Below are 23,744 nucleotides of genomic sequence, written 5' to 3'. Positions count from 1 at the left end.
ATGTAGGGATAATGTTGGAGAAGGCTGTCGTGGACGGCCTTGGTATTATTGAATGGAGGGAAGATTCGGCCATTGCTTCAGGGCCTGCCAGAGTAGAAAGGGACCGAGTGACAAAATGTATCACAGACTTGTTTCTCTATCTCAGGGTATTGCCACTGTCGTATTTGTGTCTTAGAAAGGTGTCTTAGAAAGGTGGCTGCAAAAAGGTATAACCACAGATTATCTGCTCCTAACAACTTCACAGCTGGAGGAATATCAGCATTGACACTGTTATATAAATGAGGGAGCAACACCTGCTATTGATGGGAAATGGGACTAGTTCTACTTGAACAGGGTTATGGCTCCAATGTGCAGGTTCTAGGAAGACATGCAGAGCTGTTTTCAAATCAATGGCTAGAATTTGTCTATTTGTGGCTTTTTTTGCAGAGACTCTGGTCATCTTAATTGATGATGCAAATGACAACGCACCCCAGTTTTATCCTGTCAACGACACCTTTGGTAAGAGCAGAGTTGTAGGACAGTTGTAACCGTGGTATGCCTCACTGCCCCCCTAATAGATACGTGGTAGTATGCTTTAAGGATTCCCGTTCAAACAGAAATTTCTGCTAGGCTTAGTCGCAGAGGCATCCATCTCTATCCTAGCTGATTGCAATTCTCATAAAGCAGGGGTGTCAAACTCGTGGCATCACAGCATCATCACGTGACATAGTCATGTAATGTAACTTTTTCCCCCTTCGCTAAAACAGGCGTGGGCATGGCCAGCGCGTGACGCATCTGGCCTGCAGGCTGCGAGTTTGACAGCCCTGTATAAAGCTGCTTTCATCACATCACTTCCTTCCATGTATGCATTCCTCTTTATGTTAGCCAGTCATGAGGGGAGCATTCAGCTTTCTAGTTAGGGCAGAGGAATGCCATATTGACAGCCAGTCAATGGGTATTGATAGAGCTTGGGAGTAGAGAACAACAGCTCCATTATAATGTGATTTGGTAGTGAGCCTTACATCAGAGGAAGCCCCATTGCCTTTTGCTGTTTGGATTTACTGATCTGTATCTGGTATTTCATTGCAGTAATAATCCCAGAACTCTCTCCAGTTGACCTGTCTGTGGCTGAGGTCAAGGTAAGATTATGAATACCTATTTAGCTGCACAGATTTCCTGGTTGTTGTTGTTGTTGTTTTTTTAAGACACTAAACTGGATGCTCACACAAACTGTGTGACGGGATCTGATCATATTTCAAAGCCCATCAATATTTTTTCCCCCTTCCAGGCCAAGGATGCCGATTCAGGTGAAAATGGTGTGATTACATTTAGCATCTCCGAGATAGTTTTCATTCAGGACAAAGGAGATGAACAGAAGTTTCCCGGTGTTTTCAAAGTGGCAAAAACAATGGAGAAGGATATCTCTGTGGGAATCATCCGGTAAGTGATGGGAGTTTTCTTCGCTTGAAAGTATTTAAAAATGCTGCCTTATCGTTGTGCTCACATTAAATAAATGCATAATAAATGTTACTAACAACCCCACTCTTGACTTCCTTGTATTGATCAATAGGATATTGAGGATATTTGGATAGATATGTTTAATAGACCTCTTTAACCCAACAGAATTTGCACGACAAGAAGATATGGGAAAGAGCTGGCTTTTGCACCAATAGATTACTGCAATGCTTTATTTCCACACACATACATTAGTGGCTAAAATTGTGGAAACCTTTTGCGAAAACTGTATTTTATAAAACTAGTTAATAACACCACTTATTTTTGGAGTAGTACCATAAAATTATATATCAATGGAAAGATAATTTAATCAAGAATGTAATGCAATAACTTTTATGAAGGATATGCTATTAGATAGCAGTTACAGTATAAAGAAGAAAAGTGAAACACATAGAAAAGATATACAAAAATTATCACCATAGAAAAAATAAGATATACAAAAATTATCACCATGTCAGTTAATACTTAGTTGAGTAACCTTTAGCATGAATTATGGCCTTACAACATCTTCCCATGGAGTGAACCAAGTCTTTTAGTTCTTCAGCTGTTATAACGTAAAACCAAGATTGAATGATTGCTTCTATTAACTGGGTTTTATTGCTCGGTCGCTTCTGACTAACAAGTTTCTTTAGTCAGCTCCATAGATTTTCAATTGGGTTAAGGTCTGGGCTATTCCCAGGTCATTCCAGCAGTGGAATATGATTATCTTGAAACTCAAAAAAATAAAAAGTGGTGGTATTAGCCATCAAACCTCAAAAATACACTTTTCCCAAAAGGTTTCCACAATTTTGGCCATTACTGTACTTTGAACATGTACATGGGGCTTATTGGGGATCTCTACTGGGTAGGGAGAAGGAGAGATTTGCTTGCTGGTACATTTAGAAGCAGTTAAATTAGAGCAGAACTTTGGATAATCACTTAGCTATTTAAGCTTCAATGTTTTCAGTGGGGTTACTGATCTTGGGTTTCATAGAACAACTTCAATTTGGTGCTCTCCAGATGTAGTTGGATGACAGCTCCTGAGGGGAGATGATTAGGAGAGGCTGTCATGCATGCTGAGTGACCATCTGGATATAGTTAGCAGAACACACTAAACCCAGATTAGAAAATTGCAATCACTGTGTTCACATGGAATGCTTTTGCTCAAATAATTAGCCAGATTATGGTTTAATAGTATAATGTAGCTCATACAATATAGATCACCATCAGCAGGATTCTCATAACACACTGGAAAGCGTTTTACACAATTTCATTTTACTCTTATCATTTTCTGAAAAATAAACTTCTAAATTATTGAAATGTTATCAGCAGGATCTGTTGTCATGTGGTCTTCGGCAACATCCAGCTTTTTTCTGATGCTACGATAAAGATTCCAATTTAGCAAATGCTTTGTTTGGTTTTCTGCTGAACTATCCTGAAACTTGAAATAGAAGCATGAAAGCTACCAATGCAGAAATATTTCAAGATGAAGGTGGGCAAGTCTACTTCAGGATAGTGCAGAGTTTGATCAAGGACAAGCCTCTCTAATGCTGCAACACCTTCTATTCCTACAGAATAGCAAGCAGCCTTAATAGCATGTTGGAAGGCCAATATCGGGTGAAAGTGGAAGCCAAAGACAATGGAACTCAAGCCCTAAGCAATTTCATGTCACTGGATGTAAGTTTGTTGTCTCTCCTGACCAACTTCCATCAATAGCATTTTCATAATCTCTGATCTCTGAGAACGATCATTTCTCTCTTTCTCCAGCTCTTCAGTGTGGCTAAGAGTTACCGTATAAAACTGAAATTTGGTATCGCTTTAAAGGAACTGCAGGATAACTCGAATGATATCAAAAGGTATGGCATCCTCTCACCTCTCTGTCAGCTTTTAATTGAAGTTGGGGTTTTCTGGAATGCTGACACTGTCTAAATATAGTGCTTCTGTCCATCTTGTTATGCAGAACAAGGCAAAATACAATGTCAGTTTACAAAATAAAGTAGAAAGAAAGCAGTGTGGGATGTGGATGTGCACTCTTGTGGGCATTGACTTCATAAGTGAAGAAGGTGCCATTTAGCTTTGGCAAAGCCGTTCTTAAAACAAATGCTACATTCACATATCATGCTACACCAGATCTGCTTAACTCTGGTTTACTGAAGACACTACAATTTACTAAATTTCATCTAATCTGCTAAACTAGAGAAATCACATAGGGGGGTCTCACACATGTTGAGGCAAAGTCAGACAAGGCACATTATTCCTTAGTGCACTGTGTGAAGAAGAGCACCCAAACATATGCAACAAAAGCAAATAGTTGCTGCTGGGATTGTATCAATTTCAAGGACCTAAGATGTTAAAATATTTGACTAGGCTAGAGTAGCAGGCACTTTGTGCATTCAGGATTCTAGAGGTTTCTTGGTCAGAGTTAATGTCTTATGAATCTCTTGAGATGTTTTCTAAACAGAGCTGCTAAAGATGGCTGTCCCCTTTCCCCCAGAACTTACGTTCCCCAGTATCTCCATATTTAAAATGTGGCTTTGAATTATGGCTCTCTAATGATATGAGCGTCTCATACTTAGTGGTGCAGGGTAGACCATACTCCAGAAAGAATTGGAATATACAATGAAATGTCACTAAGTAATGATTATTTTACAATTTGTGAACATTAATTGGGTTCCCTGCAGTGCAATGGCATGGGCTGTTCCAGCATGGAATGCTGATGAGACCTTTTTTATGTTGCTTTCAGAATTCTGAGCAAAGCAACTGGAACAACAGTCTACATAGCAGCAATCTATACAGACGATTCATCAACCTCCAAATCTGAAAGGTGATTTGAACAGAGGGAAGCTATGGTAATGAGGACGTAACTGAGGTTAAAAAGCATATAAAATGGTTGGTGAGGAAAAAGGACATATGTTGAAATATTGGGGGTATATTTTGCTACAGCAACTAGCATAGGCATACTCAGTGGAATGGTGTTGGTAGAACTTACAAAAATGGAAGGAGACTTTTGAGATTCCAGCATGAAGTTAGCATCTGAGTGAGCAATGTAGTTAGTCACTTTTTACAAATGATCAGGCTGCCTTTATAACACTGATTTCTTAGGATGCTTCCTTTTTTTTTTAGGTGATTGGAAAGGTAGCCATTGAGATAGCTCTTGGATTGGTCATGGTTCTAAGGAGGCCGTGCTGGTACTGTCCCTTCAGTCCATCTATCTTACATGCCTTTTTATCTTCTGTAGGGCTCCGGAGAAGACTGCAATGGATGCCTATTTTGTTTACAAGAATGGCACAGCTCTGACTGATGAACATGTGCTCATGTAAGGGTCACATTGCTCTCAATTTAATAGGGAAGGAATAGAGGTCAAATAAAAATCTCATTTGGTTTAGCCCGTTCAGCTGTTAGTATGACAACACTGGAAACGGAAGTGGTCAAATTAACAAGAAAAGGTGGGGATCTTTAAATGATGCTAACCTTGTCCCTCACTCCCATCCCCAATAATTTAAGCTAAGAATCACCCCACACCTTCTTAACCATATTTTAGAATTAGTGCTTCTCTCCCCATGAAATTTCAGCCTGGGCAAAACATCTAAATGTATCAATGTATATGGAGCTAATATGATGGAAACAGAGGAAAAATAATGCAGAGGAAGGCTGAGTTTAAAGAAGCAATTGCTGGTGGATAGTTCAGCATAATGACATACATACATAAAGTGTGTGCGTGTGGCACTAAGTGAGAAGTTGGAAACAGATTTTTTGTTCATTTTTTAAAAATCAACTCATGCTTTATTTTATTGTACAGTAGTTGCAAATACCAAACAGCTCTTGGGAAACTCTTTCTAATCATCCTCAAAATATGTTTTCTCCAGGCTCATTCGAAGAAACCCGGAACAGTTAGAACAACTTACCAGTCTTGGCTTGTCGGTCATTGTGAGAGTTCTTATCTTTCTAAATTAATGCTTCCAAATTCAGATGAGTTGAATTTGAAAACAAAACAGAAAAGTAGGAATGAAAGTAGCAAGATGTATGACTAGGGAAGACAATAATTTTGTGCCAGAAGTGAGCAAACCAGTTAAGAGAGAAGCCGTATAGGGGAAGCCAAAGTTTCATCTGGCGAAATAGGCATCCAGCAATGGGGAATATGGAACTTCAGGCTACATTTTTTGCATTCCTTTCTTATTAGCCACACTAGGTGGCAATGATGGAATTGTAATCCAAAAGGTTTGGCGGGCAGCTAGGATGGAGAAGTTCTGTCTCCAAAAAGTCCTCCTCAAATCAAACTTGGCACCTAATGACTCCTTGGGTGCACAGGTGCAATTTTCTTGACAACAGTATGGAAGAAACCCTTTTCTGTGATTTCTGCACCCCCTCCCCCCAACTTCCCAGCATAACCTTTAGCGTTAGCCTATGTGATACAGACCGGTCTCCCCCAAATTAGCATTTTCCTGATGTTTAGACTATAGCTTCTATGATGCCCAACCAATATGATTCTGCTGATTGTAGACAATGTGAGTTGCAATTTGATATGGGGAGCATCAGGATGGGGAAAGCTAGAATGGACTCTGTAACAAGTGAGCTATTATAACACATTGGTATGTTCTCAGGGTCCTGCAGATGTGAAAGAACCTAAGAAAGAGATGGAGTTGTTTGGTATTATTATAGGGTTGGCAGCAGCTGTCTTCATCCTCCTCCTCATCCTGACTGGGACAGTAATTGGCATGAGAAAAAGGTACATCAGCTCAATTTTCCAATGTTTTTTCTTCTTCAATTCCTGAGCAGAATCTGGGTGAATTCATTGCACCCAGAATTTTCCCTATGGCTGCAAACTCTAAACCCTTTTGCCCTACCATATTGGCTTCACAACTGTAAAAGCCAGTGTAGCAATCTCCATCGGATGGTCTATTCTTCTACTATTAAGGATTCCCTTCAACCCACATGTCAATTTTGTACAAACAAACTTACTTTCTTTTTGCAGTTATACAAGGAAGTTGAAGGCACTCAAAGCTTTGAAGGTGGCTTCACATTTCTCAGCCAATGAAGTGCAGCAAGGACCTGCCATCCCTGGGACCAATAAATATAATGCAGAAGGGTATGTGGGCATAGGAAATGGTTTGCTGCATTTAGAGAGAAGGAGGTATAGCTTGTGACAGAAGCCCTGAGTTGTGGAGGGATGCATTTCTTGGTTGTGTTAGATTGGGTTGTGGTTTCTTGGTTGCCTGCATTTTTAATTTTTTGTAGGGTTTGTAGTTTTATTTTTGTTCGCTACACAGAGTAAGTCATTGGTATAGGTGGCCATATAAATTAGATGGAGAGAGAGAGTGAAAGAGAGGGAGGGAGGGAGGTGGAGGGAGAGATAGATGATAGATTGATGTAGGTAGAAGAAATGCAAGTATGAAGTTTAAGTTCCCACCTCCTGAAAACTATCTAATCCTTTACATTGCTAATTTTCAATTATAAAACTCTCTGTTGGGCAGATCCTATGCTGAATTTGAGTATGCTGAAAATAAACAGCATCTTCAAATGAAGAAAAAGCTGAATGTGATTAAAATTGGAGACCTTAGAAATTATGGCAGGGTTGTACTATTGAAACTATAGAAGTGCCCAAGAAAAATGTAAGACCATCTATCAGTCTTTGGGAAATATGAAATCTCTCTGAGGCTTCCAACCTGTTTTAGGAGGGCAAAATTAGGATAGCAGTTGCTTGTTGCTTGGTTGGAAGGTAATCCACATTGTGGAAAATTAAAGTTTTAGTATCTTTGCATGCGACCTTGGCAGTTTCAACCGATTGTATACAGCTAGTGGCATACACAAGAGTAGCTGTAGGACATGTTTGCTGCCAAATGCTGTGTTATGGCATTCTCTGCTGGGCATAGGATTGGATACGCAAGACATTCACGTGTAAAACATTCTTCTGCAGGGCTAATCCTGTGCTTGGTTTCTCCTTGGATCCTTCTATGAACTTTGAGGAAAACGCCAGTTCTGAAGTGGCCAGGTAGTATGATGAATTTAATATTTAATTAATCATCATCTATGCAAATACAGAATGTGATTATGCTGAGGTGACTGCTTTACTCAAAGCTTTATCTCGTACAGTTCCTGAAATCTCTTTGAACCCTCCCACCCCATATTACTTTTGTCATTGAGGTGTCGAATTTCCCACGTGCTAAAAGTTAGAAACCAGAGGAGTCTCCAGAACTAGTGGAGGCAATAATGGGGCTTATGGAGACTTGCAGCCAGAGATGATAAAGAGTTCCTAGGACAGTCAAGCTGCTTTTTGTATTACAGCCTGAACTCTCTGGATGAAAACATGGTTGATGCTGCACACGACTTATTTCCTGCTAAACTGAAAGTAAGACACCTATCACATTTTTTGCACATTTAATATTTTGGGGTAGGGTATCCTTTCTTCCAAGTAAATATATTACTTACTTTACTAAGAATAAGTTAACCTCTTATATCTATAAGGGATTTTTTTTTTAAGTAATAGAAATTTTCACATATGGAAAGTATTAAAACCGAGTTGCATTATCTTTACATTCCTGGGTGGTAAGTCAAACCCTGCTTTCACTTCTGCTTGATTTATGATTAACACATACAATGACAAACTGGAAATTATCTGCTGTCCTGTCCTTTATTTATGAAGGCTTTTTTCTGTTTTGGGCAGAATCTATGCCCTCTTAACTAAAACCTTAAGGGCTGATAAGCTGGATTCACACTTTGTGGTTAAGTTGTAGATCACCTAGCAAACTTTAATGGCTTATTCATAACATATCATAAACAATAGTTTACAAATCACAACTTTTTGATTTCTGTAACTTACAAAGCCAGCACTACTGGAACAAAGTTCGTGGGTTACCCCAATTTCTTCATGAAGATGAAATTATCAGTAAGGATGCAGCTATATCTGTACACCCATCTCTCTGGTTCACCCCTCACTGATAACCTGATCTTCATGAAGAATGTGGGCTTGTGCTGCTCAGTTTTATATCACTTCTGTTGTTAGGCCTTTCCAGTCTCTACAAGGAATGGCATGAGAAGTAAGCCTGCCATATGTTCACACAATCACAGTCATAGTCTACACTGTGCTTGGCTGTTTACAAGGATGCCAGATGGCCAAGTATGTATTTGAAAACAGAGTGGAAAGACCCACATTCATCTGTGCTGTGCTCTAGAAGCATAGTGTTTTGGATCAACCCCTTCTCAAAGAAAATACTTTTCACATACTTAACAATCTCCCTCAACTTGGGACCCTACAGGTGGGCTGGAAATACAAATTCCAGAAGTTGTCACTAGTGTAGACAAAGGGTAGGGATTCTGGGAGATGCACTCTCAGTCCATTTAGAGGGTGCCATGTTAGAGACAGCAGTTTTGTGATACAACAGAAACAACAGCTTCAACAATTGTATACCCCCTTTTTCTGCTATAGATCTGCTGTTAGAACTATCTTCCAGCTCCTATATGTAAGGAAACGAGCTGGTGGGTAAACCAAAACTATTATTATCCATCACTTGTAACCCACAGAAACAATAATTCTTAAATATGATTTTACTATTTTCAGCTGGACAAAGCAGATGCTCAGCAGGAAATAAACAATTGGGAAGAGCCCTTGAAAGCTGCTTTAGACAGCCATAGGAAGTACAAGCCACTACAGCAAGGGAACTTCAAACAGGCACCTCTAGACTTTGGAAACTCTTCTTTGAATACTACAGAAATGTGACTGTGCCCATTTCCTTCTGGCAAAACAATGTCCTGAATGTATAGCAGTTGTGACCTGAAGATGCTGAAATACTAATGAAATAAATTATAAAACATTGGGATATTGCCTTCTCTGTGGGGCCTGAATTAACTCAAGGTTTGCACCTTAAACTGTACCACATCTGCTCTAAACCAGAAGCAAAGATAGACTGAACAAGATCATGGAACCGGAGAACTGGAAGAAGCTTCTTGGGCCATTAGATCCAGCATCCTGTGGGCTTAGGAATCCAGCTGAAAGATACTTACATGTGGCTACTACACAAAATTGTTAGGGTAGTCAGTAAAACAAAATGCTTCAATGGAGACAAGGCAGGGAATAAAAGTTTAGTATGAAGATAGTGGTAACAATGATTGAAAATATTGAACTTAGTTACTGGTCAGTAAGAGTTCTGATCCTGCTTTAATGGGGTGTGACAGAATGACTTTGGGCCACTGAAGCATGAGCTTGTCCATTTAGTCAGTAGAAGTCACAACTAACTTATGGACACTATTAGTCTCTGGGTAGACACCTTCACTATCCAGCCTCGTCATCCCATCTCACCATTGCTGGAGAAGATCTAGGTCTCTTGCTACTTTATTACAAACATTACAAAGGTGGCAAGATGGTGGTTTTCATGGAAAACTCAGATATCTTTAAAAATAATCAAGCACAATTGTTTTCCTCCCCTCCCCCCATTCTTAAAGGTTCTGCACAAAGTAGTGATAATATCAAACCTTTTTATTTTCAGGCAGAAATTTTTAAGTCTTTATTATTAAGATGCTTGGAAGTGAGCTAGAACTATACCAGCAAACACACCTTATTTTCTAACATGTACCATTGTTTATATGCACAGGTTCGCCAATTGCGACCCTACTTGGATCAGGAGGCTCTCCTCACAGTCACTCATGCCCTTTTCACCTCACGGTTAGATTGGGGGTTACCCTTAAAAAGTGTTCGGAGGCTACAGTTGGTCCAGAACGCAGCCACGAGAGCTGTCGTGGGTGCACCTAGGTACACCCACATTACACCAATTCTCTGTGAGCTGCACTGGCTCCCTAATGGTCTCTGGTCACAATTCAAGGTGTTGGTTATTACCTTTAAAGCCCTACATGGCTCAGGGCCAGGGTATCTTCGAAACCGTCTTCTACCACATAGCTCCCAGCGACCGGTAAGATCCCACAGAGTTGGTCTCCTCAGGGTCCCGTCAGCTAAACAATGCCGGCTGGCGGGCCCGCGGGTGAGGGCCTTCTCTGTGGCTGCCCCAGCTCTCTGGAACCAGTTACCTCCTGAGGTCCAGACCCCTATTGGCCTTCCAAAAAGCGGTGAAGACCTGGCTCTTCCGGCAGGCCTGGGGCCATTGATCTCGCTGCTGCGATTTGGCGAGATCCGGCCATGAATGGTGTGAATGGGTTTTAATTGTTTTTAATGGTTTAACTTTTAATGTTTTATATATGGTTTTTAAATGCATTGTAAGCTGCCTTGAGTCTTCGGAGAAAGGCGGCATACAAGTTGAACAAACAAACAAACAAATAAATAAATAAATATGTGCTTTCACTTTTTGACTCTCTAATCAGGGGTGAAATCCAGCAGGTTCTAACAGGTTCTGGAGAACCGGTAGTGGAAACTTTGAGGAGTTCGGAGAACCGGCAAATACCACCTCTGGCTGGCCCGAGTGGGGAGGGAATGGAGATTTTGCAATATCCTTTCCCCAGGAGTGGGGAGAGAAAGGAAAAAGCTTCTGGGATTTTTTTTTACCCTTGTATCAGTGTAGCTTGTAGGTACAAGAAAAATGGAAATGTTCCATTTTTGGTGTCTGTATGAATTTGAAATGCCGGCCAATGTGGACTATCTTACAGTACAAGTGTGACGTTTGCAATTTATGACTTGAACAGAGGATAAACTTGTAATTTGAAGAACTTCTTTTTGAAAGTTGCAAAAATGATCATTCTCCAGCTCTTTCTAGAACCTGCCAAGGGATCATGTTTGAGAGCCTTTCAACACAATGTTCACCAGTCTCAGCAGGGAGACTATGCAGAACTTCAGCCCAATAAAGGGAAATCATCCCTTCCCCCCACCACCACAAACACACAAACCCCTTGACAAACACAAAGAAAGCTTTTTGAGCAGAAACTGTTGATTGTTGTGTTGGGTTTGTTTGGGTATTTTGGAGAAAATTTTATTATCCAACAGGTTTACAAGTAGTACCCTAAAGATATAAAGAAAGGGAGAAAAAAAGAAATCAAAAGGCAAAATTACTCTTTAACAATTCAGCATTGCTTGGTACTATAAATCCATATGGCACGTAAACACCATACTGAGAACAGCACACAAAGCGGGAGGTGGGAAGGTTCTTCAGGGGTTCTGTAGGTTTCCCCTCAATTCTGAGGAGGGAGCAAGGGGGAAAGTCCATCGGCCAGAGCCTCAGCAGCTCTTCCCGTTCTAGGCATAGTGTGGCAGGGTTTGTAGATTTCACCACAAATGCTTGTATTTCCAGGTTGGATGCCTCTTCCCCAATTCTTCTCTTGCATGTCTGAGTCTCAGCTGACTGTGCTGGTAGAGCCTGTGCCCTCTGTGCTATGCCCTCTGACCTGCAAGGCAAGTGAAATCTCAAGACAACCTGGCTCTGCATCTGCAACTGGAAGGCTACTTGTGAACACTCCCAGAGCACTCTGGGAACCTAGGAATGCAGCTGGCTGAAGGGTTAAGTCCATCCTCCAGCAGGTCTTCCGAAAGCCCTGCTTAATGAATGGAGGACAGCTTGCCAGCCCGATACACTTTAGGTGTAGCTTTACGCAGGCAGTGTTGTTGCTAAGTCAGTGCAGTAATTCCACATTTCCCTGTGTATCAAACCTAGTGTTGTACTTCAGCAAACGCCTGCTGAAAGCCGTTACGAGCTTAGACTTTTCCATCAGCCAGACGCCCTCCGAGAACAATGCTGGCTGGAGATGATAGGCGGTGTAGTCCAACATCTCTGGAGAACACTCGGTTGGAGAAACCTGACATAGATTCTCTTTCTCCTGTGCAGGATAGCAGACAGCTAAACCATTCATAGGCTTGCATTGTTTACAAAAGTTTTAAAAGCTACTTAGAGATGAATTCCCCCCCCCAACAAAAAAAACCCCTCTGTAAATGAGTTAATTTTCATTGTCTGGAGAAAAGCCAACATTCAGAAAGCTTTTTCCCAGTCATCAGAAGGAAATACACCCTTGCATCATGGGAACACAATGCAGCCTGGTTTTTGAGGGTTCGGTGAAGAGATTTTTACACTCCAACCAGGAGTTCAAGTAGGACTCATTAACCATGTAACACTGCAAAACAAACATATTTTTTAGGTAGGTAGATAAGTAGGGAGGGAGGGAGGGAAGGAAGGAAGGAAGGAAGGAAGGAAGGAAGGAAGGAAGGAAGGAAGGAAGGAAGGAAGGAAGGAGCCAATCCATTCAGTCTTGAATAAATGAATGGGTGCTGCATCTTGTCAACTGTAAAGAGATACAGAAAGTCTTTCCTTTGGGGGCATACCCTCCATTATCTAGACTCAAAGAGTTCATCTCCATTCAGAGTATAATGGTCAGTGTTCCCCTTTTTTTCATGGCAGGACTTCCTGAAGAAGAAAATTTCAGCAGAAGAACTTTGCTTACTTTTCATGAAGAGCAAACTTGATCTGTTCACTTTTTCCTTTTAACAACAGCTAAGTAGCACAGCCCAGACAGGGAAAAAAAATCACAATAGTAAGTGAAAATGAAAATGTTATTTTCTGACAAAAGTTAGAATAGTATTTTTCTACTCAATTAAAAATAGATTTTTGGCACTATATTTCCCATTGGAAGCTCCTTTGAAACAATAGTTGATGTAGCTAGCTAGAAAACTACCATCATAAAGAAAAAAATAAACTGGGTCTTTCCCACATTACCATCCTCATTTCAATTTATCAGTTATTTCTGTCAGACACAGCTCTGCTCAAATTATATTACTTACGGGAAAAGTACAAAATCCCAAATCCCCAATACGAATATTAGTAACAGAAGAAAAATGAAGGAGATAAAAAAGAGGAACAGCAACATCGAGAAAAAACAAGAATTTGGTCCAGAGTAAACAACAATTTTTAAGCCCCCATATCCTGACACATATGAATAAAATATTTCAGCCCACACAAACCCTTTGGGGAAAAAAATCCGGAATATAATACTTGCCAATTTTCAGGTGGCAATGGACCTCTTTGTTCTATAAAGAAAACAGTGTAGACTGCAAAGAGGCAAAGATACATATGTACATGCATTCAAGTGCACACAAGATGCACATCAAACCGCCCATTTGCACACAAGACATGAATTCTTCCCAAGGATTAGTTTCTCAGGCAAATGGATTGGTTGGTGGTCTCAGGACACTGGCGTGGGGTTTAAAACAACATCTATGGGCCTCAGCGATGCTTGCCAGCTATTTATACTGCAAGGGGTCCAAGCCCATAGAGAGAACCCACCATCAATTCAATATCTAGGCTATAAAGTTTTGACTTGCAAGAGGCACAGACCTTGGGCCTGAGGAGGCTATTGATACTATGCAGACCAAGGGTGATTAAATATTTTGCCTACATTTTTCTTTCGCCTTAGGAATAGCTCAGTTTCTTTTGAACTATCACTCTAAATCAGGCATGTCTGACCTTTTAGTTTGCCTGGACTGCAGTGAAGAGAATTATCTTGGGCTGCATATAAAATATATAACATAGTTAATGTATATCAATAACAAACTTCCTTTAGTTTTAGAGGCTGCATTAGTAGCTGTCCATGGCTGCGTGCAACCTGAGGGGCAAAAGTTGGACACGCCTGTTCTAAATTGCCCTTCTGTGCAAAACAAACACAATGTAAACCCATACTCATACTAAGGTAATGTCTGCACACAAAAAGAAGCTATGTGTAAAGTTTTGGTCAATTTTTTTTAAAAAAGTGACTTCAGAGTAGATGTGGGCATGCACACTATAGTTCTTTAAAGTCCCTTCTTAAAGCAGTTGCATCTTTGGTCTGGGCTTGTACTGTATGGTAACCAAGGAAAATATGTTTTAAGGAGTCATCAATAATATGCAGGAAGGTGCTTTAGAGTCGGCCTAAATGCCTCAACTCAGCCATGTTTTTCTAGTATTGTATGGCTACTATGCAAACCCAGAAAAGATGCAAGGTGACACCAACAGGTGTGGCATGTGGGCCCTGCCAACTACGGATCACCATTTTCGTTTCAGATCCAAAGTGATGCACATCCCTAGATGTGAATCATACTTCATGAATTGGGTGATTTGCTTGAAATTGTTCCATTGGATTACTTCCTGGATATATGAGATGATGTGGAGGAATGTTGCTGGCAAGAAAAATACCATGACAGGACGGAAACTTGTCTGTGTGGAATGGACAAATAAATGAGTGCACTAGCCATAGCTTCTTCTACAATGTTACAGTGTTTTGCTTTCCTAAACCATTTTTGAAAAGGGCTTCTAGATGTATTGGTTCACAAGTCCTATTACCTGTTATCAGTGTGGCTAAGCTGATGGGGATGGTCATCTAATAAGCTAGATGAGATGTGATCAAGGAAGGCTGAAGATGGGAGGCCTTTGACAAACCACAAACTGAAGAGCAGAGTGGGCAAGTATTCAGCATATACATGTTTTTACTCCCAATTATTAGAGGCTCACATATATACAATTTTTGGCTTGGCCTTAGTTCCTAAAGGATGAGGGATTGTGAAGAAAATAGATCTTCAGAGGTCTTAAGAGTTGACATTCTGCATTATATTGTGAAAACTTCCCAATCAGCTGTCCAGCTCTAAAGCTACTGTAACGCCCTCAACATTATCTCCAAAGACTTCAAGAGTTCGATCTTTCCAAGCTATATCAAAGAAGTAATACTTCACAAGTACAGCCGTGCAAATTTGTTGTAGCAAAACAAAGGTCCTGTTTTGGATCTATGGGGTGAAACAGCATGGCTGCCAGTAATTTAGGAAGTAAGGCTGCTGGTCCTTACCCCATCAATCATTTTTTAAAAAATGGCACATGAGAAAATACTCAGTATGCATGATGCTTACAACACTAAATAAGCTTGTTCTGCTTAGCCTAAAAGCAGACTCAGGGACTGTCTCCTAAGCAGCCCCCTCCTTATCATGCTATCCTCATCAGAGGGTACAGAAAGAAAAAGGTTTCCAAAGGATGGAGACAGCTTTGCAGAGAGCAATTGCATTTGAGAAATATGTGCACACTTATCAAAGAAAATCACTGATGGCAAAGAAACTGGGACCAAGCTTTGATAGAGCATTGATTCACTAAGAACTAAGTCTTGATCCTCTATGAAACCAAACATATTATTATTATTATTATTATTATTATTATTATTATTATTATTATTATTATTATTATTATTATTATTATGTGGTAAAGGTGCTACTCAATGCCTTTCTCTGGTTTCCATAGCTAATCATCAAGAACTGCCTCTCCGGCTTTGAACCCGCCCAGTTAGTTACATTAGCAGGAGAAGCTCTCTCTCAGGCAGATGGGAGGGGGCCTTCTATTATAGGACTCCCAGAGAAAACCATAAACGGGGAAAAAAAATATTGTTGTCTGTCAGTTTTCCAACAGCTAATTGATTTAAGTAAAATTGAGTTTGAGTTTAATTGCGTGGATTTTATTACGTTTAATATTCTGCAGTTTTAAACTGCAAGTCACCCCAAGTGCTTGAATATTGTAAACAGAAAAGTGGGAATGAATTTGATGCTAAATGGATAAATATATTTAAAATCAGAAAGGAGTTTACTTTCTTATTAGGGAAAGGGATAGTGATTTAGGAATTAGGCGACGTATGTTTGCATTGAAAATATGATGTTGGACGATTCAACATGTGCTCTAAGAAATATAAGGTTATTTCCAAGCAGCTTAGAACTTGAGATTTGCATTTATGTGCCCCCAGATTTGGTTTCTTTGGATCAAAGAAATTGCAAAATATGATACATTTATGGTAAGCATTCCACTCATGCTCCATTCTCTTTAGAAAAGCACTTTCCCATCTGAGTTACTCCTAGGGAGAGCCAGAAAGCTTAACCATTAACAGCTGTGAAAAGCATGTTTCTGGCATGCTAAAAAATCCAACGTGTGTGTTAAGTGGATTTATATGTAACAGACAATGTTTAGTTGTGGCTCCTACTTTGCTGTATTCACAGACTGTTATGGAATCAGATAATGGCAGCCTCTGGGTTACAGGAGGAAGAATCCAGAAAACTATGCCTACTATTTTATTAATTACTACTGCCTTTTTCTTACTATCACCACTCCCTACAACAACAACCATCTGCTAAGGAAGGAAATAAGAATTTCTGACAATAGCATTAGGAGACCTCCAACTGGAGCAACCTACATGCACATGGGTCTACTTATCTGGGTGAACCAGGTGTCATTGTCACTGGTCTTTCAGTGGTTCAGCAACAGGACCAAGAAAGATTCTGGAGTGGTTAAAACCACAGTGGTTGTTTTAAAACATGCTTCATTTAAATAGATACTGTAGCTTCTTCTGTTTGTGGAGGATCCCAAATACTTAAAGATGGCCATTCCCTCAAGACTTTCCTATTTCATCAAGCTGGCCTGACCTAAGTCTTTCCCCTTTTTATATGGAAATTTTAAATTTGGTTTTAAATTATTGGGGTTTTAAATTTGTTCAGCCAAATTATTTAATTTGTTTTATTCTATTTTAAATTTTGTATTTATATGTTTTATTCTATGGCTGTTCACCGCCCTGAGCCCTTTGGGAGTAGGGCGGTATACAAATTCAATTTTTAAAAAAATGAAAAAAAAATATCTTGGATGACTTTGTTTTCAGAGATCTCAGTGTGATCGTGTGATTATTTTAAAATGACAAGCGTGGGCTATCAGAGGGCTGTATCAATTGGGTAGCAAAATCCCAAGGATGATCTCCATCCTATAGTAAATAGGTTGTTGAGACCTTTGTATTTTGTCATTGTGGAGATTACACTACCAGCATGAAAATTGCACTCGGGGTGTAAGCAGCAGGTATAAGTGCTGCTCTCAGGAATGTGTAAGTTCTTCAGGTGTATATGAAAACACCTATCACGGGGCGGGGCTCAAAGCTCTCCAGCCAAACTTATCAAGCTTATAGTTCAGTACTTTGCCAACATTTTTAAAATATGCCACTTGAAGAGCAGTAGATAGAGGTGCCATAACATTACAGTTTTAAAATATTAAAAAGGGATCATTCCCTCCCCCCTTGCCTGAGAAACTACATAATATTTGCATTTTCCAGCTACAATAAAAACCCAAGAAAATGACAAGAACACATTTCACTCCACAGCGGGGCCTCCACGAGAGCAGCAGCGCGGCCGTCGTACATTCTGTAGGAGCGCCCTGAACACACTGGGCTGCCTCTTGATCTCACCCTTGCGTGAGGCAGCCTTGACAGAACTGGAGCGGGTACTCTGAGGAGTCATCACCATCTGCCGACCATGTTCTTCGATCTGCTTCTCCAGATGCTTCTGTATGGCCATTCCCAGCACTTCTACCTCCATGGAGGCTCCATATACTTCCCATGTCATCCCCTTTTCATCCCAGCTGACCTCCCGTATTGGCTCCGATGTCTCTTCCTCTGCACTCTTAATGTGCACTTCAGGATAGGATGATTGAGGGGATTTGGTTACCGGAGTCATAGGTCCCGTGGCCACTGATCTGGTCTCCACTGGGATGGACACTTGCATCTCCACATCCCTTTTTGTGGGTTTCTCCTCTGGACCAGGACTCTTCAGAGAAGTCCCTAAACCTCTCGTATGAAATGGGAAAGCTGAAGAGCCATCAGGTGGATTAATAGGGCTGATGGCTACAGACACCAAAGATACCCGATTATCAACCTGAGTTCCAGCATCATGCTGGGGAGGCGTGACTTCCAATATGCAGGTCTGGGCAAGATGTCCTACAGTTGTCATCTCCTCATTGGTTGCATGTTCCTCACTTGTAGCTCTGCTAATCATCTCCACCTTTTTCCCATGAGCTTGGTCCTGACTTTTGCAGCTGGAGATTGTTGGTTCCCTGTGCCCTGTTTTCTCTTCCATGGATTCAGCTGGGCTTGATTCTAATTCACCTGATGTGCCTTGATGTTTGACTTCATAAGAAATGCTGGTGACAAGGACATCTGGCACTTTATTGGAGCTTCCAGGTGGGTGAGTTTCTGCAACAGGGAATCTTGTTTCCTCAGTATCACTCAAAGGATTCTTTGCCGCAACAGGCTTGGCTGACCTCTCTGAGGTGGTTTCAGCTTTAGAGGGTTCCAGAATAGACTCCTTCATAGCGTCTGACCCAAAGAGACTTCTGGAATCTTCTTTCCCGTATTCCATAGCTTCACTGCTGATGTGTGATTTATCTCCTTTAGAGGCAAGAGGCTGCCCTTGACTTGTGTTTTGCAGGCATGCAGGAAGTGTTGAACCCATCTTGGAATGAACTGTTTTTATTTGGCTACATTCCTCCTTAGCTTTGCCTGTGGTGGGTTCAAAAAATGCAACATGTTTCAGGGAGGTTGGTGTACTGGATGAGTCTTTATTGGGTCCTTTGAGGCAGGGCTCTGTTGGGAGATGCCTGCACGCTTCTCCGGCAATAGGGCTAACTTTTTTTCCCAGAGAGCTGCAGATGGTCACTGTGCTATTTGAGATCTCCTCCATCCTCTCATCCTGCTTACTGTTCTGTTTCCACTCGTGGCAAGCTGCTGCTTCTCCTTTTGCTTCTGGGGGAGTTCCTCCAACACCTGTGTTTTTTAGAAGGGGGGGCTCAGCAGCAGCAGCAACTAGATCTACAGAAGACTTTGGATCCACAGCTTGAGCCTTCTCTTTCTGATTTGGGTTATCCACCATGGCAACTTTTTGGCTGCTGTCTTTGGTGCCGAGTTCATTTACACAGCAATTCCTCATGGTGAAATCTCCGCTTGCACAGCTGACGTTTTGGAGGCAGCTGTTTTTTCTACAACCACAAGGTGAGCTGGTGATGGGCTTGTCAGCATCTTCAGGGACAGCTTCTTGCTTCAGCAACTGCAGGGCCTCTGTCTCCCTAGCACTGCCCATCTCTAGGCAGGACCTCTGCCATGCTATTCTTTGTACCGCTCTTAGAAGGTTCTGAAATGAGAGAGAGGGTAGAGAAGAAAGAAGACAATTATCTGAGGTAATCTCAAAGAAAAACACAATGATCTTAAAGCTATCTGTCTTTGATGTCTTCTAGGTCAATGATTCCTCTGCATTATTTGGGATAGTTTACGATGTTTGCTGCCTTACACAAAATCTGAGAGATGAAATAAGACTTGGTATTTTACAGTCTTGGATTTCTCACCACTGAATTCTAGTACAGTACAGGTAGTCCTCAATTTATGACTACAATGGAGCATGAAATTTCTGCCATAAGTCATGAGGTGCCTATGTGACCAACCCAATTTTATTACCTTTTTTGCAGCAGTTGTCAAGCGAATATAGTAGTCGTACGGCAAGTCATTTTGTTGCTTGAAACTGGCTGCTGCTGGAATTCCTGAAATGGTTGTAAGTAGCTTTTGGGTGGGAGGTCAGAACTTCAAATGGTCACCAAGTGAGGACTACCTGTAATTCCATCCCCTTCCTTGTTTCCTTCCCATTCTATACTTTCATAATGGTCTGCTTGGGCATTTAGTTCTGTTCAAACAACATTGAGTTTCTTATGCAAATACTGAAATCCGTAAAAATTGATTAAATTGTAGCCTTTTAATTTATAATCCAGTCCATGACTAATAACAATAAGGTTGTACTCTTTCAAGTACACCATCTTCTTCATCTCACTAGTCTTTAGAAAAAAATACAATAGATCAGTATTATTCCTACTTTAGGGATGGAATGGACGTTGTCTTACCTGAACGTCCCTTTTCTGGGCGCTGCGTACACTATCCATGCATGGGTTAATCCTTCAGTGCTTGGCAAACAACTGAGTGAAAACAAAAGGCTTTTCCTCCCCTTTCCGGCCCCCAAGCCACGCCTCTGGTCCCATGATCCCCCAGTCTGAACGAAGGCGCAGCAGACAAGAATCCATGCAATGAGTAACTTAAACTCAACTTTATTAACTCAATTTAACGTGTGAAAAAGGAACTAGTGTCAGTCATGAACAGGGGGCAGGCAGCCCTGACGGGCGGGATATGGATAGTGTACGCAGCGCCCAGAAAAGGGACGTTCAGGTAAGACAACGTCCATTTTCCTGTGCGCTGCTCCCACTATCCATGCATGGGATATACCCAAGCTTAAACTCCCTGGGTGGGAAGCTGACTGCCTCCAGAGCCCTCCTCCGTCAGAACTTTCTGCAGTACTCTGCGGCCAAACGATGCCTCGGCCGAGCTGTACGCATCGATCTTGTAGTGGCGGATGAACGGTGTGAGGGACGACCACGTCGCAGCTCTGCAAATGTCCACGACCGAGGCTTGGGTAGCCCAGGCCGCCGTGGTGGCCGCGCTGCGGGTCGAGTGCGGTAAGATCCTGCCAGGGGTCGGTTTGGAGTTCAGGTCATACGCCAAGGTGATACAGGCCTTGACCCATCTGCTGACCGTAGCTGCTGATACCTTCTGGCCCATGGACTTCGGGTTGAAGGAGACCAGGAGTCCCTCAGTGCGGCGAAAGGGCGCGGTCCGTCGGATGTAAGTGCGGATGGCGCGTCGAACATCTAGGGTGTGCCACCTCTTTTCTCTGGGGTCACCAGGTGCGGGGCAGAAGTCCGGCAGGATGAGCTCCTGGGCTCGGTGGAACCACGAATTGACCTTCAGGATGAAGGCTGGGTCCAGGCGTAGCGTCACCTTGGAATCGTGGAAAATACACAAGTCCTTGCGTACTGAAAGAGCCGCTAACTCGGAGACCCTCCTCGCCGAGGTGATCGCCAGCAGGAAGGTCACTTTAAACGATAGGTGCTTAAGAGAGGTCGAGTTTAAGGGCTCGAATGGTGCCCCGGTCAGCGCCCGCAGAACTAGAGGCAAATCCCATGAGGGGTACCGGTGTACTGTGGGGGGTCGCAGGTTGGAGGCCCCATGCAGGAACCCCTTGATGCGCGGGTGGTGCGCAAGGGATTGGTACGGGACGCATGCAATGACTGTTGATAACGCTGCTGTCTGTCTCCGAAGGGTTGCGGGAGCCAGGCCCTTGTCTAGGCCGGCTTGTAGAAACCGTAGAATGTCACGAATAGCAGCTGACGTGGGGTCGATATGCTGGTGGGCGCTCCAGCGACAGAATGCCTGCCACGATGACTCGTAGATGCGAGTCGTGGACGGGCACCTGGCCGCCTGGATGGTGGCAACTACCTCGTCCGGTAGGTTGTCCTTCTTCAGGATGACCCGTTCAAATGCCACACGGCTAATTGCAGCCACTGGGGCTCTGGATGCGTGACTGCTCCCTGGCACAGGACGAGCTGCTGTGGTGGGATCACCCATGGCTGTTCCACGGACAGTGCCACTAGGTCGGCGAACCATGGTCTCCGGGGCCAGTTCGGGGCTACCAGGAGTAGGTTGGCTCTTTCTGCCAGAAGTTTTCGAATGAGGCGCGGGAGCAGCGGGACTGGTGGGAATGCGTAGAGGAGACCCTCGGGCCACCTGCAGCGCAGCGCATCGTGGTCCTCTGCTTGCGGCGTCGGATAGCGTGACACGAAGCGGGGAAGCTGAGCGTTGGCCGGGGTTGCAAAGAGATCTACCACCGGGTTTCCGAAGCGTGACGTGAGTTCTTGAAAAAGCCGAGGGTGGAGCTGCCATTCCGCTTGATCTATCGTTTCGCGGCTGAGCCAGTCCGCCCTCACATTGGTCGCCCCGGAGATGTGGTCTGCTCTGATCGAGAGCAGGTATCTCTCTGCCCAGTTGAAGAGTTCCTCGGCCTCCCGCATCAGGGAACGAGACCTTGTGCCCCCCTCCCTGTTGACATGCGCCTTGGCCGAGATGTTGTCGGTCAGGATTAAGATGTGATGCCCCTGCACCGCCGGCTGGAGGTTGCGTAGTGCCAGTCTGATCGCCCGAAGCTCTAGGAGGTTGATGCTGCATCCCTGCTCCTGTTGCGACCACTGTCCTTGCGCAACTAGGTTGTGGAGATGGGCTCCCCACCCCCGAAGGCTGGCGTCGGTGGTGAGTGTCAGCCGGTCTGGCTCTAGGAAACTGGACCCCTTGAGGAGCGGTGACGACGTCCACCACCTGAGGGACCAGCGGGCCTGGCGGGTGAGGCGTACTTCCTTTTGGGAGTTGGCCCTTCCCCTTCGCTGGAAGGGAAGGAGGAACCACTGCAGGGGCCTCGAATGTCTGCGTGCCCACGGTACGATGCCGAAGCAGGATACCATCTTTCCGAGGAGACTTGAGAGATGGATCAGGGCAACTCTTCTCCTCGTTAGGCTCTGCAGGGTTAGAGTTCGGATGCTTTGGACTCTGTCTGGTGATAAGAATACCTGGCCGCTGGACAAATCTATCAGTGCCCCCAGGTGAAGTATTCTGGTGGTGGGCAGGAGTTGACTCTTCGCGAAGTTTATAGTGAAGCCGTGATCCTGGAAGGCCTTCATCACCATCTCCATGTCTCTGGAGGCCTGGTCTGGCGTGGACGACAGGACCAGAATGTCGTCCAGATAACAGAGCACCCGGATCGGGACGGCTCGGAGCCTGGCCGCCACCACCGCTACCAGCTTGGTAAAGGTGCGGGGGGCCGATGAAAGTCCGAATGGCATCGCGCGATATTGGTAATGTTGGCCCGCGTATTCGAACCTCAGGTACTGACGGTGATGCGGGTGAATCGGCACGTGCAGGTACGCCTCCTTGAGGTCGACTGATTGAAGGAAGTCGCCCTGTCTCACTCCCGCTAAGATGGACTTGAGGGAGTGCATCTTGAACCTGCGGTATAGTACGGACAGGTTCAGGCGCTTTAGATTCAGAATGCCCCTCCAACCCCCGGAGTTCTTGGGTACCAAGAAGAGGGTTGAGTAGAAACCTGAGCCCCGCTGGCTCTGCGGGACGGGCTCTATGGCCTCGATCTCCAGGAGGTGGGCAATCTCCTGTGACATTAGGTCCCGAAGCTCCGAGGAGCGAGGGGTTGGACAGCGGACAAACCGGTGGGGCGGCTGGCCGGAGAATTCGATGGATAGTCCGGAAGAGATTGTACGCCTTACCCAGGAGTCCGAGGTCGATCTGGCCCATTGTTGATGGAAGAGGATGAGCCTTCCCCCTATGGGCCCCGTGGGACTGGAGTCATTTCCCCCTTCTGGCAGGCTTAGGCCCGGCTCCACGGAAGTTGCGCTTAGGCAGCTGGTGTCGTCCTCGGTCTCGGAACTGCTGCCTGTCTTGGAATCTGTCTCCTCCCTGATAATGGGAGCGCTGTGAGGAGGACCCCCTGGGTCCGGCGCCTGCGCGAAAGGGCTGTTGGAGCGGGTAAGGTGTGTACCTGCGTTCCTGGCGCCGGTAGGTTGAGGGGAGGATCTTCCTCTTGTCTTTCCCCTCAATCAGTAGGGGTTCTAGCGTGGCGCCAAACAGGTCTGGCGCTTTGTATGGGGAAGTCGCCAGCT

At 43.6% G+C, this 23,744-nt stretch overlaps 2 protein-coding genes across 2 annotated transcripts in view; one reads left to right on the top strand and one right to left on the bottom strand.

Annotated features, from left to right (window-relative positions):
• CDHR2 (cadherin related family member 2) overlaps nt 1–9,187 on the top strand; it is a 42,935-nt gene extending 33,748 nt beyond the window's left edge. The window contains exons 20-32 of the mRNA XM_070933802.1: nt 427–498; nt 1,069–1,118; nt 1,268–1,419; nt 3,048–3,150; nt 3,241–3,329; nt 4,217–4,297; nt 4,712–4,789; nt 5,340–5,400; nt 6,075–6,199; nt 6,446–6,559; nt 7,388–7,462; nt 7,756–7,819; nt 9,029–9,187. Coding sequence (XP_070789903.1) covers nt 427–498; nt 1,069–1,118; nt 1,268–1,419; nt 3,048–3,150; nt 3,241–3,329; nt 4,217–4,297; nt 4,712–4,789; nt 5,340–5,400; nt 6,075–6,199; nt 6,446–6,559; nt 7,388–7,462; nt 7,756–7,819; nt 9,029–9,187 — 1,223 coding nt within the window. The remainder of the gene's footprint in view (nt 1–426; nt 499–1,068; nt 1,119–1,267; nt 1,420–3,047; nt 3,151–3,240; nt 3,330–4,216; nt 4,298–4,711; nt 4,790–5,339; nt 5,401–6,074; nt 6,200–6,445; nt 6,560–7,387; nt 7,463–7,755; nt 7,820–9,028) is intronic.
• Nucleotides 9,188–17,524: 8,337 nt separating this feature from the next.
• Nucleotides 17,525–20,132, bottom strand: GPRIN1 (G protein regulated inducer of neurite outgrowth 1). Its single transcript, XM_070934380.1, has 2 exons — nt 20,094–20,132; nt 17,525–19,336 (listed from the first exon to the last, which is right to left on the bottom strand). The coding sequence occupies exons 1-2, from the start codon at nt 20,130–20,132 to the stop codon at nt 17,525–17,527; spliced, it is 1,851 nt and encodes a 616-aa protein (XP_070790481.1).
• Nucleotides 20,133–23,744: the final 3,612 nt, after the last annotated feature.

The sequence above is a fragment of the Pituophis catenifer genome, unplaced genomic scaffold (assembly GCF_029215685.1).
Source record: "Pituophis catenifer annectens isolate HBS135680 unplaced genomic scaffold, rPitCat1.0.hap2 SCAF_2, whole genome shotgun sequence".
Lineage (NCBI taxonomy): Eukaryota > Metazoa > Chordata > Lepidosauria > Squamata > Colubridae > Pituophis > Pituophis catenifer.
Note: the sequence above shows the minus strand (reverse complement) of the source record. Positions and strands in the feature narration are given on the sequence as shown.

Coding starts and splice junctions, on each gene's coding strand:
- GPRIN1 (XM_070934380.1), bottom strand. CDS start 20,132: ATGGATAGTGTACGCAGCGCCCAGAAAAGGGACGTTCAG. Junction 19,337..20,093: donor CCCAGAAAAGGGACGTTCAG/GTAAGACAACGT, acceptor CTCTCATTTCAG/AACCTTCTAAGAGCGGTACA.